The sequence below is a fragment of the Stegodyphus dumicola genome, chromosome 1 (assembly GCF_044657685.1).
Source record: "Stegodyphus dumicola isolate Sdum_Otavi_A_Nest chromosome 1, ASM4465768v1".
Classification (NCBI taxonomy): Eukaryota; Metazoa; Arthropoda; class Arachnida; order Araneae; family Eresidae; genus Stegodyphus; species Stegodyphus dumicola.
In genome coordinates this window covers 195,725,040-195,739,544 of record NC_140768.1, presented here as the reverse complement: position 1 = coordinate 195,739,544, position 14,505 = coordinate 195,725,040, and the positions used below count along the sequence as shown (strand labels likewise).

At 31.4% G+C, this 14,505-nt stretch overlaps 1 protein-coding gene across 8 annotated transcripts in view; it reads right to left on the bottom strand.

Moving 5' to 3' along the window:
- Nucleotides 1-14,505, bottom strand: part of Cadps (calcium-dependent secretion activator 1) — a 295,482-nt gene that overhangs the window by 265,078 nt on the left and 15,899 nt on the right. For all 8 annotated transcript variants that reach the window (XM_085824507.1, XM_085824512.1, XM_085824515.1 and 5 more), the window contains exon 2: nucleotides 4,987-5,067. In XM_085824507.1, the coding sequence (XP_085680633.1) occupies nucleotides 4,987-5,067 (81 nt within the window). The remainder of the gene's footprint in view (nucleotides 1-4,986; nucleotides 5,068-14,505) is intronic.

Below are 14,505 nucleotides of genomic sequence, written 5' to 3'. Positions count from 1 at the left end.
CGTAAATCAACAAGATCTTAGAGCTCAACATTCCTCTGCGCTTGTTTTGAATTGCTCTTCTGAGTTTTTGGAGAGTTTGGCAATACCTTTGAGAGTTTATTGTAGTGCCTCTTTCCAGGAAGTCCACCAAAATTACACCTTTTCTGTCCCAAAAAACAGTCGCCATCATCTTCCTTGCCGACATTGTTTGCATGCATTTCTTGGGTTTTTGGGGAGAACTTGTGTGCCCCCACTGCATTGATTGCAATTTCGTTTCACAGTTCACATGTTTCACCCATGTTTCGTCACCAGTAACAATGCGATCGAGTAAAGAGTCACCATCCTTATGGTAAGCGTCCAAAAAGTTCAACACTGCAGCCATTCGCTGATTTTTGTGGTCCTCTGTCAAGATTTTTGGAATCCATCTTGCACAAAACTTGTGGTAACCAAGCTTTTCGCTGATGATTTCGTGCAACAAACTTCGCGAAATTTGTGGAAAACTCAAAGAAAGTTCCGTTATTGTGAAATTTCGATTTTCACGGACTTTAGCATCGACTTTTTCGAGAAGTTCGGCGGTCACTATGCTGGGTCTCCCACTTCGATCTTCGTCGTGAACATTGGTTCGGCCATTTTGAAATCTTATGACCCACTGACGCACTCCACCTTCAGTGATAATGTTGTCCCCATACACTTCACGAAGCTGCCGATAGATTTCTATCGGTTTACAGTTTTTTGCAGTCAGAAACCTTATTACTGAGCGCACCTCGCAGCTCGCGGGATTTTCAATTAACGCAGACATTTCAAACCGTCACAGTATCTGAACGGAGCACAGCACGAACCTCTCACTAGCACGGCTAGATGCAGACTGAGCTGCGCAACGCTCTGACCCCAAGATGGCCGCGCTAGCCCCGCCCCTAGCGGACACAGACGGAAACGTAATCTACTTCCTGGATGGCCCTCGTAAATTGGTACTTTTCCATTTCGCCGGCGCAAATCTCGCCAAGCAGACTTTATTGGTGACAACATACAGGATACACATAAAAAATATTTAAAAAATGTTACTTCTAAGAATTCTTTTTTGAAGGCATAAACATTTTAATATCACTTAAAATTTTATAAAAAGCCAATAAATAAAGACAATAAATTTGTGAAAAGACATTAATTTAAGAATTTACTATGCTTTCATGGTTCAACATCCTGATTCGCCGGTTCATATCACGTGACCCCAAGCGATCTCATCTCACCTAAACTACTCTACAAAAATCTAATGCTCTCAGTAATTATCTACATTAATTTCAAGTTAAATCATAATTTGGAACACAAGTTTAAATGCAAGAAATATTTCAATTCGTATGAATAGCTTACTCAGAAATTACATAAAACTGCAGTGCTTTACTTCGCTAATGCATTCTCATTAGAATTGATGAATTTAACCCTTGACTTTACCTTTTCTATATTTTCGGCTTCGAATAGTGCTGTGATTGCATCCTAATTGACTTCATGACCGAAAATGGCCTTAGACATAAAACTGAACTATCTGATGAAAATTCTATGTAATTATATGCCAGTATTGAAAGAAACAATCAATCTGATAAGAAAAAGCTGCGACTTGTTTTGAAAATGAGGCGTAAAAGGTTACCAGTGAGAATATTCCGTTTGGCAACGGTTGTACCATTATTGGCGACTTTATCGCTTGCGCCGGTAAAACGGAAAAGTACCAATAAATTTTAAAAAACTAAATACAAAAATATTAACAGTTAAAATTAAGCAACACTAAATACACAAGTTATATATATATATACAGTCAAAAGTCATTAATCCGGGCTGATCAAGACTTTGGCGATTCCGGATTATCGATTTTTCCGGATTATAGATCATCATTTTAAATCTGGTAAGATGGCATGCAGAAATTATAAAAGTATGAAACTGTAATTTATGAAATAAAGAGCAATTATGGTGTAAAGTGTATCAAAATTTACAAAAAAAAAAAAAAAAAAAAAAAAAAAAAGCTTAATATTTATTTGTTTACTTTATTAAACATTTCTTTCAATGTAAGTTGTTTAAGTTGCTTCGTTTTTTGTTATAATACTTTCTCTTTAATTCTATAAACAGACATAATTTCTTGTTCAGTTACAAAGTTCCGCTGTTCAAGTCCTATAATTGCTGTGTCGAGAATACCGACTAATTTGTCAATCGAAATTTTTTCGTTTTCAATAGCCTCTGTATCACTTTCTTGACTATCGGAAGCGAATTATAATGATAAGGAATTTGATTTAAATCATATCAAAGATGGAGTACATTGAGATGAAATACTACATTTAGTAAGAAATTATAAGCCAAATAAAATAAAAACATCTGCCCTGATGTTAAGGATAGTGCTGATAGATCAACTTCCAATTCATAGCGTGCCGCGACATTCCCCCCCCCTGTCCCCCCGCAGAGCAGCGTGAAATTGATAAACAGATTTCGGAATGGTTAGAGAAACAAAGGGTATGCCTTTATCCATTTTTTGCAGCAATTCCACTTTTCGTTTGATGAACATCGAAACATACTTTCGCTTTGTAGATTCTTTGAAATCTATTTGACATAATCGAAAGTTCAAGCTTACTTTTATAAAATTGCTCTAACAGTCTGCAAAAAATAATAAGCCGGATCCAATTCAAAGATTAAAGAACAACGCAATCTGCAACATTATCTGAAATAGATAATAGAGCTTAGCTTATACCATCCGTTATACAGTCAAAAGTCGTTAATCCGGACTCGTCGGGACTTCGGCGATTCCGGATTATAGATCATCAGTTTAAATCGCGTAAGATGGCATGCAGAAATTCTAAAATTAAAAATATGAAAACGTAATTTATGAAATAAAGAACAATTATGATCTAAAGGGTATCAAAATTTACAAAAAAAAAGCTTAATATTTATTTGTTTACTTTATTAAACATTTCTTTCAATGTAAGTTGTTTAAGTTGCTTCGTTTTATGTGATAATACAGTCAAAAGTCTTTAATTCGGACACCCATAATTCGGAATGATCTATAATCCGGACCTCAAAGCTAAAAACTTTCTGCGAATGCTCCGCGTTAACACATGCGCATAGGCGATTACGCGTGCATAAGACCTCTAACGACTGCGCATTTGCGTGTGCGCAAGCGCAGAATACGTTTTCACATGCACGTTTTATGTATAACGGACGGTGTAAGCTAAAATTATCTAATTATCTATTTCAGTTAATGTTGATGATTGCGTTGTTCCTTAATTTTCCAATTGGATCCGGCTTATAATTTTTTGCAGACTGTAAGAGCAATACTAAAAAAGTAAACTTGAACTTTCGATTATGTCAAATAGAATTTCCGAATCTGGAGCTCCCAAAGGATCGTACAAAACGAAAGTATGTTTCGATGTCCATCAAACAAAAAGTGGAATTGCTGCAAAAAATGGATAAAGACATGAAGAATGTGACAGAGAGGTTAGTGAAAACGAAAAAATTTCGATTGACAAGTTAGTCGGTATTCTCGGCACAGCAATTAACGGGACTTGAACAGCGGAACTTTGTAGGTGAACAAAAAATTACGTCTGTTTATAGAATTAAAGAGAAAGTATTATCACATAAAACGAAGCAACTTAAACAACTTACATTAAAAGAAATGTTTAATAAAGTAAACAAATAAATATTAAGCTTTTTTTTGGAAATTTTGATACCCTTTAAGATCATGATTGTTCTTTATTTCATAAATTACGGTTTTATATTTTTAATTTTAGAATTTCTGCATGCCATCTTACGCGATTTAAACTGATGATCTATAATCCGGAAAAATCGATAATCCAGAATCGCCTAAGTCCTGACGAATCCGGATTAACGACTTTTGACTGTACTTTCTCTTTAATTCTATAAACAGACATAATTTTTTGTTCACTTACAAAGTTCCGCTGTTCAAGTCTCGTTAATTGCTGTGCCGAGAATACCGACTAACTTGTCAATCGAAATTTTTTCGTTTTCACTAACCGCTCTGTCACATTCTTCATGTCTTTATCCATTTTTTGCAGCAATTCCACTTTTTGTTTGATGGACATCGAAACATACTTTCGTTTTGTACGATCCTTTGGGAGCTCCAGAATCAAAAATTCTATTTGACATAATCGAAAGTTCAAGTTTACTTTTTTAGTATTGCTCTTACAGTCTGCAAAAAATAATAAGCCGGATCCAATTCGAAAATTAAGGAACAACGCAATCATCAACATTAACTGAAATAGATAATTAGATAATTTTAGCGCTTACACCGTCCGTTATACATAAAACGCGCACGTGAAAACGTATTCTGCGCTTGCGCACACGCAAATGCGCAGTCGTAAGAGGTCTTACGCGCACGCGTAAACGCCTATGCGCATGTGTCAACGCGGAGCATGCGCAGAAAGTTTTTAGCTTTGAGGTCCGGATTATAGATCATTCCGAATTATGGGTGTCCGAATTAACAACTTTTGACTGTACATTAAACGCACATGCGTAAACGTATTATACGCATGCGCACACGCATATACGTATGAATTAAAGTATTACGCGCATGCGTGGATGCATTATGCGTTGACGCATGCGCAGAAAGTTTGTAGCTTTGAGGTTCGGATTATAGATCATTCCAGATTAACGACTTTTGACTGTATACAAAACTATACAAACATAAATATTTACATAAATTACCATAAAGCAAACATAGTATGGTATTACTGCAGTTATTTATTTAAAATTACTCCTGTTAACAAAATCCTTCATGCAATTCTGAAAAGCAAACTTATTTAAGTTTTTAAGAAACTGGGAAAAAAATATCCAATGCAAAGATATTACTTTTTAATATTTAGGTTATCTTGTCTAGGTATGTGTATATGTTTTTATAAATTATTTGTGATTACTTATTATATTAAATAAACAGAAAGCAGTACATTTCTAACATTAGTTTTCTAAAAGTAGTTTGAATTGAATGTGAAAGTTAATATTTTGTCACGGTTATAATACCTTTTCCATCTCATTCACTTTTTGTATTCTGCCATCTAGTTCTCGTCGTATAGCAGCAGCTTGTTCATCTTGAGAATCCAGCTAATTTAAAATTATGAAAAATATATACAAATTAGATGTTAGCTGTTATGTTACTGATCAACATGAATGCAAAGACATTTTTAAATACTGAAAACTAAAAGAAACACTGACGTTGGATCACTTCAGCTAAGAACTAAAATTGTCTACTTTACATAATTTAAACTCCAAAAAAAGAAATTAGATCGTGTAATTAAAATTATATTATTAAATCAGATAACTATACAATGATACTATATGAATTACATTCTGAAAAATTGAATTCTGAAAAAGAAGAATTGCATTATATACATTCCAAACAAGAAAATATGCAGGATATTCATAAATTATTTCATAGGATAACATATCAAAATATGTCGACTGAAAAAGTGTTTTAAGAAAAAAAGTTACTCATTGCATTCATTGATTAAAACATTTTCATTGCATATTATTCAGTTTATTGGCAAATTTTTATATTGAAACAATGCTGAATGGTGCATAGATATCATCAGAACATAAATGCAATAAGCCACAACAAATTCCCCCTTGTTCTGTTCTCGGAGCTTTACTACAACCCTCTCAAGAACTGTAAAAAAAAAAAAGAAAAAAACTGCTAAAATATAGACTGTATGCTTGCAGAACCCTTAATACTGCTCATATGGTCATGATAACACTTGATTTCATCAGGCTATATGCAACAGGAACTGCATGCGGTGCTACTTTGGTAGACGGTAGCACAGATTTTGACGATTTGTTGGCGATTTTTCTTTTGGCAAGTAATACAACTTATGGTAAACCCATTGATGGATAAGTTATTTATGGTAACTGATACTTTGTTGTCATTTTATTTAAAAAATAATGTGTTTTATTGTGCATAAATTCCGGGTACAACTCTAATATACGCCCTAATTTCACCAAATGTGGCGATATGTGTTTTGTGCTGGTTTTTGGCACGATTGCGTGTTCTATGGCAACCCTGTTGACGTTGAAAAATCTTTCGCTGGAGCTCGTTGATTCACCTCTGTGTCTGAGAAGATGGGAGGGAAAGATAAAATGGTATTTGTTGAATTGAAGTTCGGCAAAAGGAAATATCATTGTGGCTATCCTGTTGAGGGGTAGTGGGTATTTGGAAGTGTGGAAAGGTCTGGGAGATTATTTTTAATGGCAGTGCATGATAGAAGTAGGGATTTGTGAATTTATTTATTTGTGAACCATAGTATAAATTTTCTGGATAGTGTGTCTGGCTGTCATGTAAATACGATAGTGATTACGTGGCGGCATGTTAAAGGCGATATGAAATTTATATTTCTGCTATTTGAAAACGCATTAATTCATGGTAAGTGCATTTTATTTTATCCTTGTTCTTATTTTGTAGAATGTTATGTTCATTGGTTCTTTAGTATGAATTTCTGTCGTTATTGATGTTTTTTTAAATTGTCTGAAATTTATTTTGTTGTTTAGTGTCTAGACTGTGCAATTCGTAGATGTTTTTTAAAGTTGAAACAGAATGCTGTGTACATAGTATTATTTGAAATTTATTGTTGTTATTTTATTAAAGCGAGGAGTGCGTAGATCGTAGATTCCTTCCTTGCCTAAATTGTGCAATTCGTAGAATTTTTTTTAAGTTTAAACAGGATGCTGTGTACATGGTATTCTTTGAAATTTATTGTTGTTATGTTAATTTATTAAAGCGAGTTGTGCGTAGTTTGTAGATTCGTTCGTTGCCTACATTGTGCCATTCGTAGATGTTTTTTAAGTTAAAACGTGTCGCCGTGTACATGGATTCTTGTCAAATATTTTTGGTTAGAAACTTTACGTTTTTGCTATCTAAATTTTTTGTTTTTGTTTCGGATTTTTAGCTAAATTGTATGTTTAAAACGTAGTTTTTGCATGTGCGAAAACCGCGTTTTTGGAGACATTTTAGGCTAAAAGTTCGAAATGTAAACAAAAAATTTAGATAGTAATATGGCAGCGTGAAGTTTCTCGCCAAAAATATTTGGCGACTTGAGGGCGCATATCAGAGTAGTTCCAAATTCCGTGTTTTAAATATTATTTATGGCTTCTAAATATTAAAAATCAATTTAATTTTGCATTTTTATTTGAAATAAAAATTTTATTGTTTATCATATTTTATGAAATTTTATATTGTGGATGATGTAACCAATGACGTCACCTTACTTTAAAAGTAATTGGTTTTTATACGTATAAATTTAATCTAATGTTTTAAACATTATTTATGGCTGTTAAATATTAAAATACAATTTAATTTTGCATTTTTTTAAAAATGATTTTATTATGTATGAATTTTTAAATAATTTTAATTCTAGGCGTGATGTAATAAGCTCTCTGATTGGTTATAGAATATTTGTGCATTAACAAGCTATAATCAGCTCTCTGATTGGTTTCTGAAAATTTGTGCATTTCCGCGCCGTTTTGAAATTTAATTCATATCTTCGAATTCCTTGAAAGATGTCTTCAAAGATGTTATTTAAATTATGATTCCGATTTTTTTTTTTGTGGTACTTATCAATAAGAAATAGGTTAAATGACTAAAAAAAATGTAAGTACATATTTTTCCTTTATTTTATAATTGTATACTTCAATTTTTTGTTGAAAAAATTAATACACTATTTTCAAAAATTGCTGAGATAATTATTGTCCATATATTTTAATGTTAATTATATTCTATATAACGTATTTTAAAGTATTTGAATTTAATAATATTCTAATTCTTTTAAATGTTGGTATGATGGTTTTTAATTCAATATTCAATTTCAGTAATATTTTAATCTAATTAAACGTTGGCACAATGTTTTTATAGCGGTGTTTTTATTCTCTTTGCTATATGAAAGTAATAGTAACCTTACTTTACTATTTTATACTCATAGTAAATGTATTTATTTACCCTTGCTGCCATCTTAAAAAGCGACATTTTCAACAAAAAATTAATCCATTACTTTTAATGATATTTATTTTTTTTTTTAAGTTTTGAATACTTTACTATGCGTAAAAACAGCGTTTTTCAAGATGGCTGACGTTTGTAAAAATCGCGCCAACAATTGCGCCAACGTAAATCGCCAAAAATCCGTGCAACCGTCTACCAAAGTAGCAACCTGCAAGCAAACATAAAAATGGCCTGTTCATTAAAAAAAAAAAAAAAAAAAAAAAAAAAAAATCCGACATACTTTTTAGCACAATTTTTCAGTAAGAGTAAACATGATCAGCGATATTAGTAAATTTTTCAACAGATATAAAATTGTAAAACTTATCTAAAACGTCCATGCAGATGTTTGTTAACCCTTAACTTCCCACTGTTGCATTTCTGCAACATATGATTTATTTTAATTTAACAGACTCAATATTTTTTTTAATTACCTACAAATCACTTATCTAAGAAAAAAAGGTTACTGCAACAAAATACATGCTAAATTTGTCACAGATAGCAGCACATTTTTTTCAGAAATCACAACAATTTTAAAAATCTCTGATGCCTCAAGAACTGTGTTTTTGTTATAAAAAAATACATTATATTTTATGCTTCCTCTTGTTTATTGACGAAAACAATTACCAGGTAAGAAGTTTAAACATTTTATGTTCATTTAAAAGTAATTTTGATTTTCTAATGGAAAAAGTTTGAAAGAAATTTGATTTTAATTATATGTTGCAGGTCTGCAACATTGGTTTTTGGTTACCATTTTGACATGGCCAAAAAGCGTATACTAACCCAAGATGAAATTGCTAGATATGTGAATAATTTGGACAAATTGAGTGATTTAAGTGAGGATAGTCTTGAATATTCTGCTGATGATGTTCATTTTTTACTTGATTGTGTGTCATCTAATGATGATTCGGATAGCGACTGTGAAAACAGTGTTGTTTTACAAAATACAATTCAGAATATAAAAAAATCCGATGATGATGATAATAAATTTGGTAGAAATATTTCAGTCAGTCTGTGTGTGTGTGATTATGGCAAAGCCTCGAGAGCTATCTGCCTATGGGGAGGGATGCCTTCGTGGAGGATTTTCTAAGGGAAACTGGCTTGTATACAAGTTACACATGGGGAAAAACACGAAAACGAACTACCAGTGTTCAGCGACTTTACCGCTGGTATATTTCAGTCAAAGAACCTTTTTTAAATTTAACTGTTAAGAATAATAAAACATTGTCAAAGAATATTTTACGGAAAAATCGAAACATTTCATTGACTGAAGAAGTAATAAAATTCCATGGAGATGACACGCTCTCAAGAGAAATTACGGATTTGGACACTACGTACCAATTTTTTAAATATTTATGGACGGAAGAGATCATAAGTAACATTTATGAAGACAGCAAACGATATGCTATTCAAAAGAATCCAAGTAAGCCTTTGACTATATCAGAGAATGAAATAAATCAATATTTGGGTATTTGCATTTATGCATCTCTAGTTCACCTGCCAAACTATAGAACATACTGGTCAGAAGAGCTTGGATTTGATCGACTTAAAAAAACAAATCTGAAAATAAAAAAAAATCTAATGAATTTACAAAAATTCAAATTTGAAGTTGCATCATGCTTATGCAAAATGGGATATGATCAAAATGCTAAAAGAGGAAGACCTAGTATTACTTCAATAGAACAAATGTCTCAGACTAAAAGATGCAAAGGGACTGTCCAATCCGTTCCATGTAAGGACATTCGTAGAGATGGTGTAAATCATTGGCCAATATGGTCAGAAAAGAATACGGTGCAAATTTCCAACAAGAGCTACACTCAAACTGAATGCGAAAAGTGTAAAGTAGGGGACTTTTTACAACAAAGTCAATAACTCCTTTAAAAATTTTCATTGTATGTAAGGCTAAAGCAGTTTATAACAATGGATAATAAAATCCTCATATAAAAAAAGTTTTGTAATTTTACAGCACTACTGCGCAATGTTGCACTTCTGCAACAAACAAAAAAAAAAAAAAAAAAAAAATGACTGAAATTCAATTCAAAACTGCTTAATTTTTTTTTAATATTTTTTCCTTTTAATATTACTTAAGAAGTAGCTGATATAATTTTTTCATAGAAATTTAAAAAATTGGGAAGTTAAGGGTTAATAAATAGAACAATGTACTCTAAAAATTGTTTGAATGAACAAATGAATGTAACAACATGACATTTTCTTTCTGACACTTTTTCTGGTGGGAGACAAAGGTGCTACTGCTATCAAGTTATTAATTAATGAATATGGTTTTAACCAGTGCATAATTATTGAATTCTCTCCAACTGTATCACACATTTTATCACAGCCCCCCCAAAACAACAGTTCTTGTCCATCAAATATAGAGTCATTAAAAAAGACAGGCTAAGAAAGAACCAAGATTATACAAACTAATCACTCAAAAATTGTTGAATACATAAAAATGATTCAAGTCTTAAAATTACTGCAAAATGACAAAAGCTTCGAATAGTATACAGCAGCGATCTTCACACTGTGTTCCATTAAACCCCGGAGTTCGATGAGTGAAAATAAAGAAAAGTTTAAAGTACTCAAACTAATTGACTTGTGCTTATTAATTAAAAATATAGAGATATATTTAGTAATATATTAGTTTGAAAACTTAATGTGTGGTCATCATATGTGAAAGAGAAAAACATGCAATGCTTTGCAAAACTAAACAGTTTTCTAATCGAAAATGAACTGAATTAAACAACACTTTTAAAAATTTACAATAGAGCACTTTAATTGAAGAAGACTATAATAAAATATTTCCCAATAGAAAACTATATATGACTAGATAAAAAAATCTGTTCAAATGCTACAGAATCAAAAAATCAAATAGTACTACAGAATCAGAAGGATTGCAATGAAAGAAAGGAAACAGTTTATCCAGGGTTTGTACACATTTCTTCACATGGAAATTAAGTACTTTTAAGGACCATTACTGAAAAAAATTAAGGATCTATGAGCAAATAGCAAATTAATAAACTCAATTAAAATATTATCTGTGCTTGAAATTCACTTTTGTAATACCGCGCAAAAAAACAAAATAGATCTGTAAGTAGGATGCATTATTATTAAACATAACTTAATTAACATAATTATTAATAAGTTTATGCATAAAATATACTTTATGAAATTTATCAAACAGCATTAAATATTTTAGACTTACAATAGTTCAGTATATTTGAAAGAAGATAAGTAACATTTTATTTACATTTTACTAATAGTTAGTTTCATGTTAATTTTTTTTATGTCTCATTACTTGCTCAATCTACAGGTTTAGTAAATAGCAGGTAGATTTTATGTCAAGCGTCATAGTTTAAAATGAGAAGTAAAATCATAATCAGAATGATTCATAACAGAAGACTGGCTGTTGTCACCGCTCCTGCTTGCCTAGAGAGAGACCTGCTGATCAGAACAAACCTGTAGGCACAGTTAGTAAGTTTTGAAAGTTAGCTGAGCTCTGTCTGACGCCGTTAGTGTCATAGCTTCATGTAGAATTCCAGGAGTATGTGATTCGGTTAATATATTTTAAGGTTCTATTAAGCCACTAAAGCACTAGAGGTGATAAGTTGCTTTTTATTTTAAATTTCACTAGATGCGAAGAATAAGTTTTACATGAACTTTTATATTTTTGTGTTTTGTGTTCGAGTATCATTAAATATTTTACACTTATAATATAACTGGACATATTTGAAAGAAGATAAGTTACATTTTAGTTAAGATTTACTAACAGCTTTTATATTTTTAATGTCTAATTTTGTCACATACTTGTTCAGTCTAGAGGTTTAGTTAATAGTAAGTAGATTTTATGTCAAGCAGCATAAGTTAAAAAGAGCATTAAAATCATAATCAGCATGATTCATAACAAAAGACTGACTGTTGTCACTGCTGCTCCTTACCTAGAGAGAGACCTGCTGATCAGAACAAAACTGAGAGACCTAATGTGGGCACGGTTAGCTAGTTTTGAAAGTTAGTTGGGCTCTGTCTGTTGCGGTTAGTGTCGTAGCTCCGTGTAGAGTTCCAAGGGTTGTAACCAAGTTAATATACTTTAAGGTTCCAATAAGCCACTAAAGCACCAGAGGTGACACTAAGTTGCTTTGTATTATTTTAGGTCTCACTAGATACTAAGAATAAGTTTTACATTAATTTTTACATTTTTGTGTTTAAACCTTGTGCCACCTAAGGAATAATGAAAGGCAATAACTCATTTCATTATGCAGAAATAATTTTTAAAAGTAAGCAGTTAGTTATGAATTAAATTATGTAGTTAGAAAACCTTAGTCAGTATGAGATTTAAATGATTACTATTAAATTTTACTTATTTTTTAACAATATTGTTAAAAGTCCCTATTAAAATCCGAATCTAATAAAATTTCAGACTTTAAAATACATGCAATTTATGTCATGATTCTTAAATGATATTAGGATAATTATACATTAAAAGTATAAACTTATTATTAGTTATTAAAGTTATTAGTTATTATAAGTTATTAAAAGTATAAATGTGACTGCACCAAGTATAAAAGCTACAAAACATTTATGTTTTGTAGCAACAACACTCAACAAAATATTTATACATCTTTTTAATTTGAAGCCTTCCCAGACATTTTGGCTCAATTTATATCAATTTTCTTCTCTTTAAACATCTTTCCTAACAATTAAAAATCTGTTTGAATATACAAACCAATGTTCTGACTAGTTTCTGCGTACTTTATCTCCTAAGTTATCAACCTCTCCACAATGTACCTATGAGGGTTTAATTAATTTGGTAAAAGTTAAATAGTCCAGAAACTCCCGACAGACATGAAGCAAGTTATCACTATGTCTCAAAGTAACTACAAAGTCAGATAAACATTTAAATAAGCCTCTTATTTAAAAAGAACTTAAAGGCATGTTCTTATGCTAACCAATTCAATTGCAGTTTGTGGTCATGTAATTAAACAAGAACAATCAAATTCAAACAAAAAAATGTGGACTAGTGGTCTAAGACTAAACAATTTAATTTTAATTTAAGCTGGCTCAGTAACTCCATCATCATAACAAATTCAAATGTCAGCAGCGATAATGCAAAGACAAAAAGTTGCAAATTATCAGAGCTGGCAGGAACTAATGCAACGAGCAAGCGGAGATTAAAAACACATTCTGTCTTGCACACCAAAAACCTCAGTTTAAAAACTGCCAAAGTGATTTGTATTCTGGGGAGGAAATAGAAAAGGGAAATTATAGTAAAGGCTGAAATTATAAACAACTGGGTAATTTACATCATAATACCTGTATATATATTTGAAGAATAATTTTCTTTCTCTGTATGTACTCAGTTTCTAAGCTGCTAATTTTATTTCTTTAGTAATATGAACATTCAGGAGAAATAGGAAATATATATGGTAAGGGCAGGTTACAGAGTTAGTGTGGCAGAATTTTTAGAATTTAGTGACACACCGAGCAACAAAATGTAGAAATGGCAAAACTTTTAGAATTTAGAGCAGGCACTGGAAGCAGAATTTAGAAAGGCACTAGTCAGCAAAATTTAGGATCTACAGAGATAAGTTTAATATTCCATGTGACTGCACCAAGTGGGAAAATGCCTAGCGTCAGACCTGTGTATGATGCATTAAGACATATTAGATGAATCTTTTAAATTGCCAGTTTTCAATTTCTTTGCTAATAAAAAAATTCCTTTCTATAATGCCTGTCCATGTGATAAGATTAGAAGCATTTTTAATATTTTTCCTACTTGTGTCTAGTGAAAAGTAGAGAAAATAAAGGGAAGATAAGCATGTTAAGAAAAAGATTTTAGTATCAGAAGTAAAGCATTTAGATAGTATTATGTTTTCATTGTTCTTCCAAATGTTCTCTAAAAAGTAAGAAATTCATTGCAAACTTTCTGCAAAATACATCCATTACGTGTTAATACCATGGAGACATTTTTCATTTTCTCACAATTTTCTAAAATCTTCTGGAATGGTGGGTCTATAAATCTTGCTTTCAAATCCTTCTAAACTTTCCAAGTTGCAATGTCTAATGTCCGGAAGAAAAATTACGCCTAGCAATTTTGTAACAGCAAACAGCCAGAAATATTTTTTAAAAAAATCAGATGGAAAAAGTGTGAAATTAATTTTATAGAGAAAACTGATGCATATTCTGAGAATTCTAAACACTCTGAGACAATTACATGAGAAAACTCTTATCATGAAAAAATTAAAAAGATGATATTTTTTAATTAATATGTTATTTTTTAAATATAATTTCAATATATTGCCATAATTTTAATGATATTTATCAATGTTGGAATGTTTAAAAAAATCGTCAAAAAATTCTCAAACCATGGAAATTAAAATTTTCTATAGAAACTGATCTTAAAAATCGCCAAAATGTTGATAAGTCGCCAAATTTAGAGTCGTTCAATAAAAGAATTTCACATCCCCAAATGCGAAAAGTTGTTTAAGAGCTCTTCAATAGAAAAAGTGAAATAATTTCGAAATACT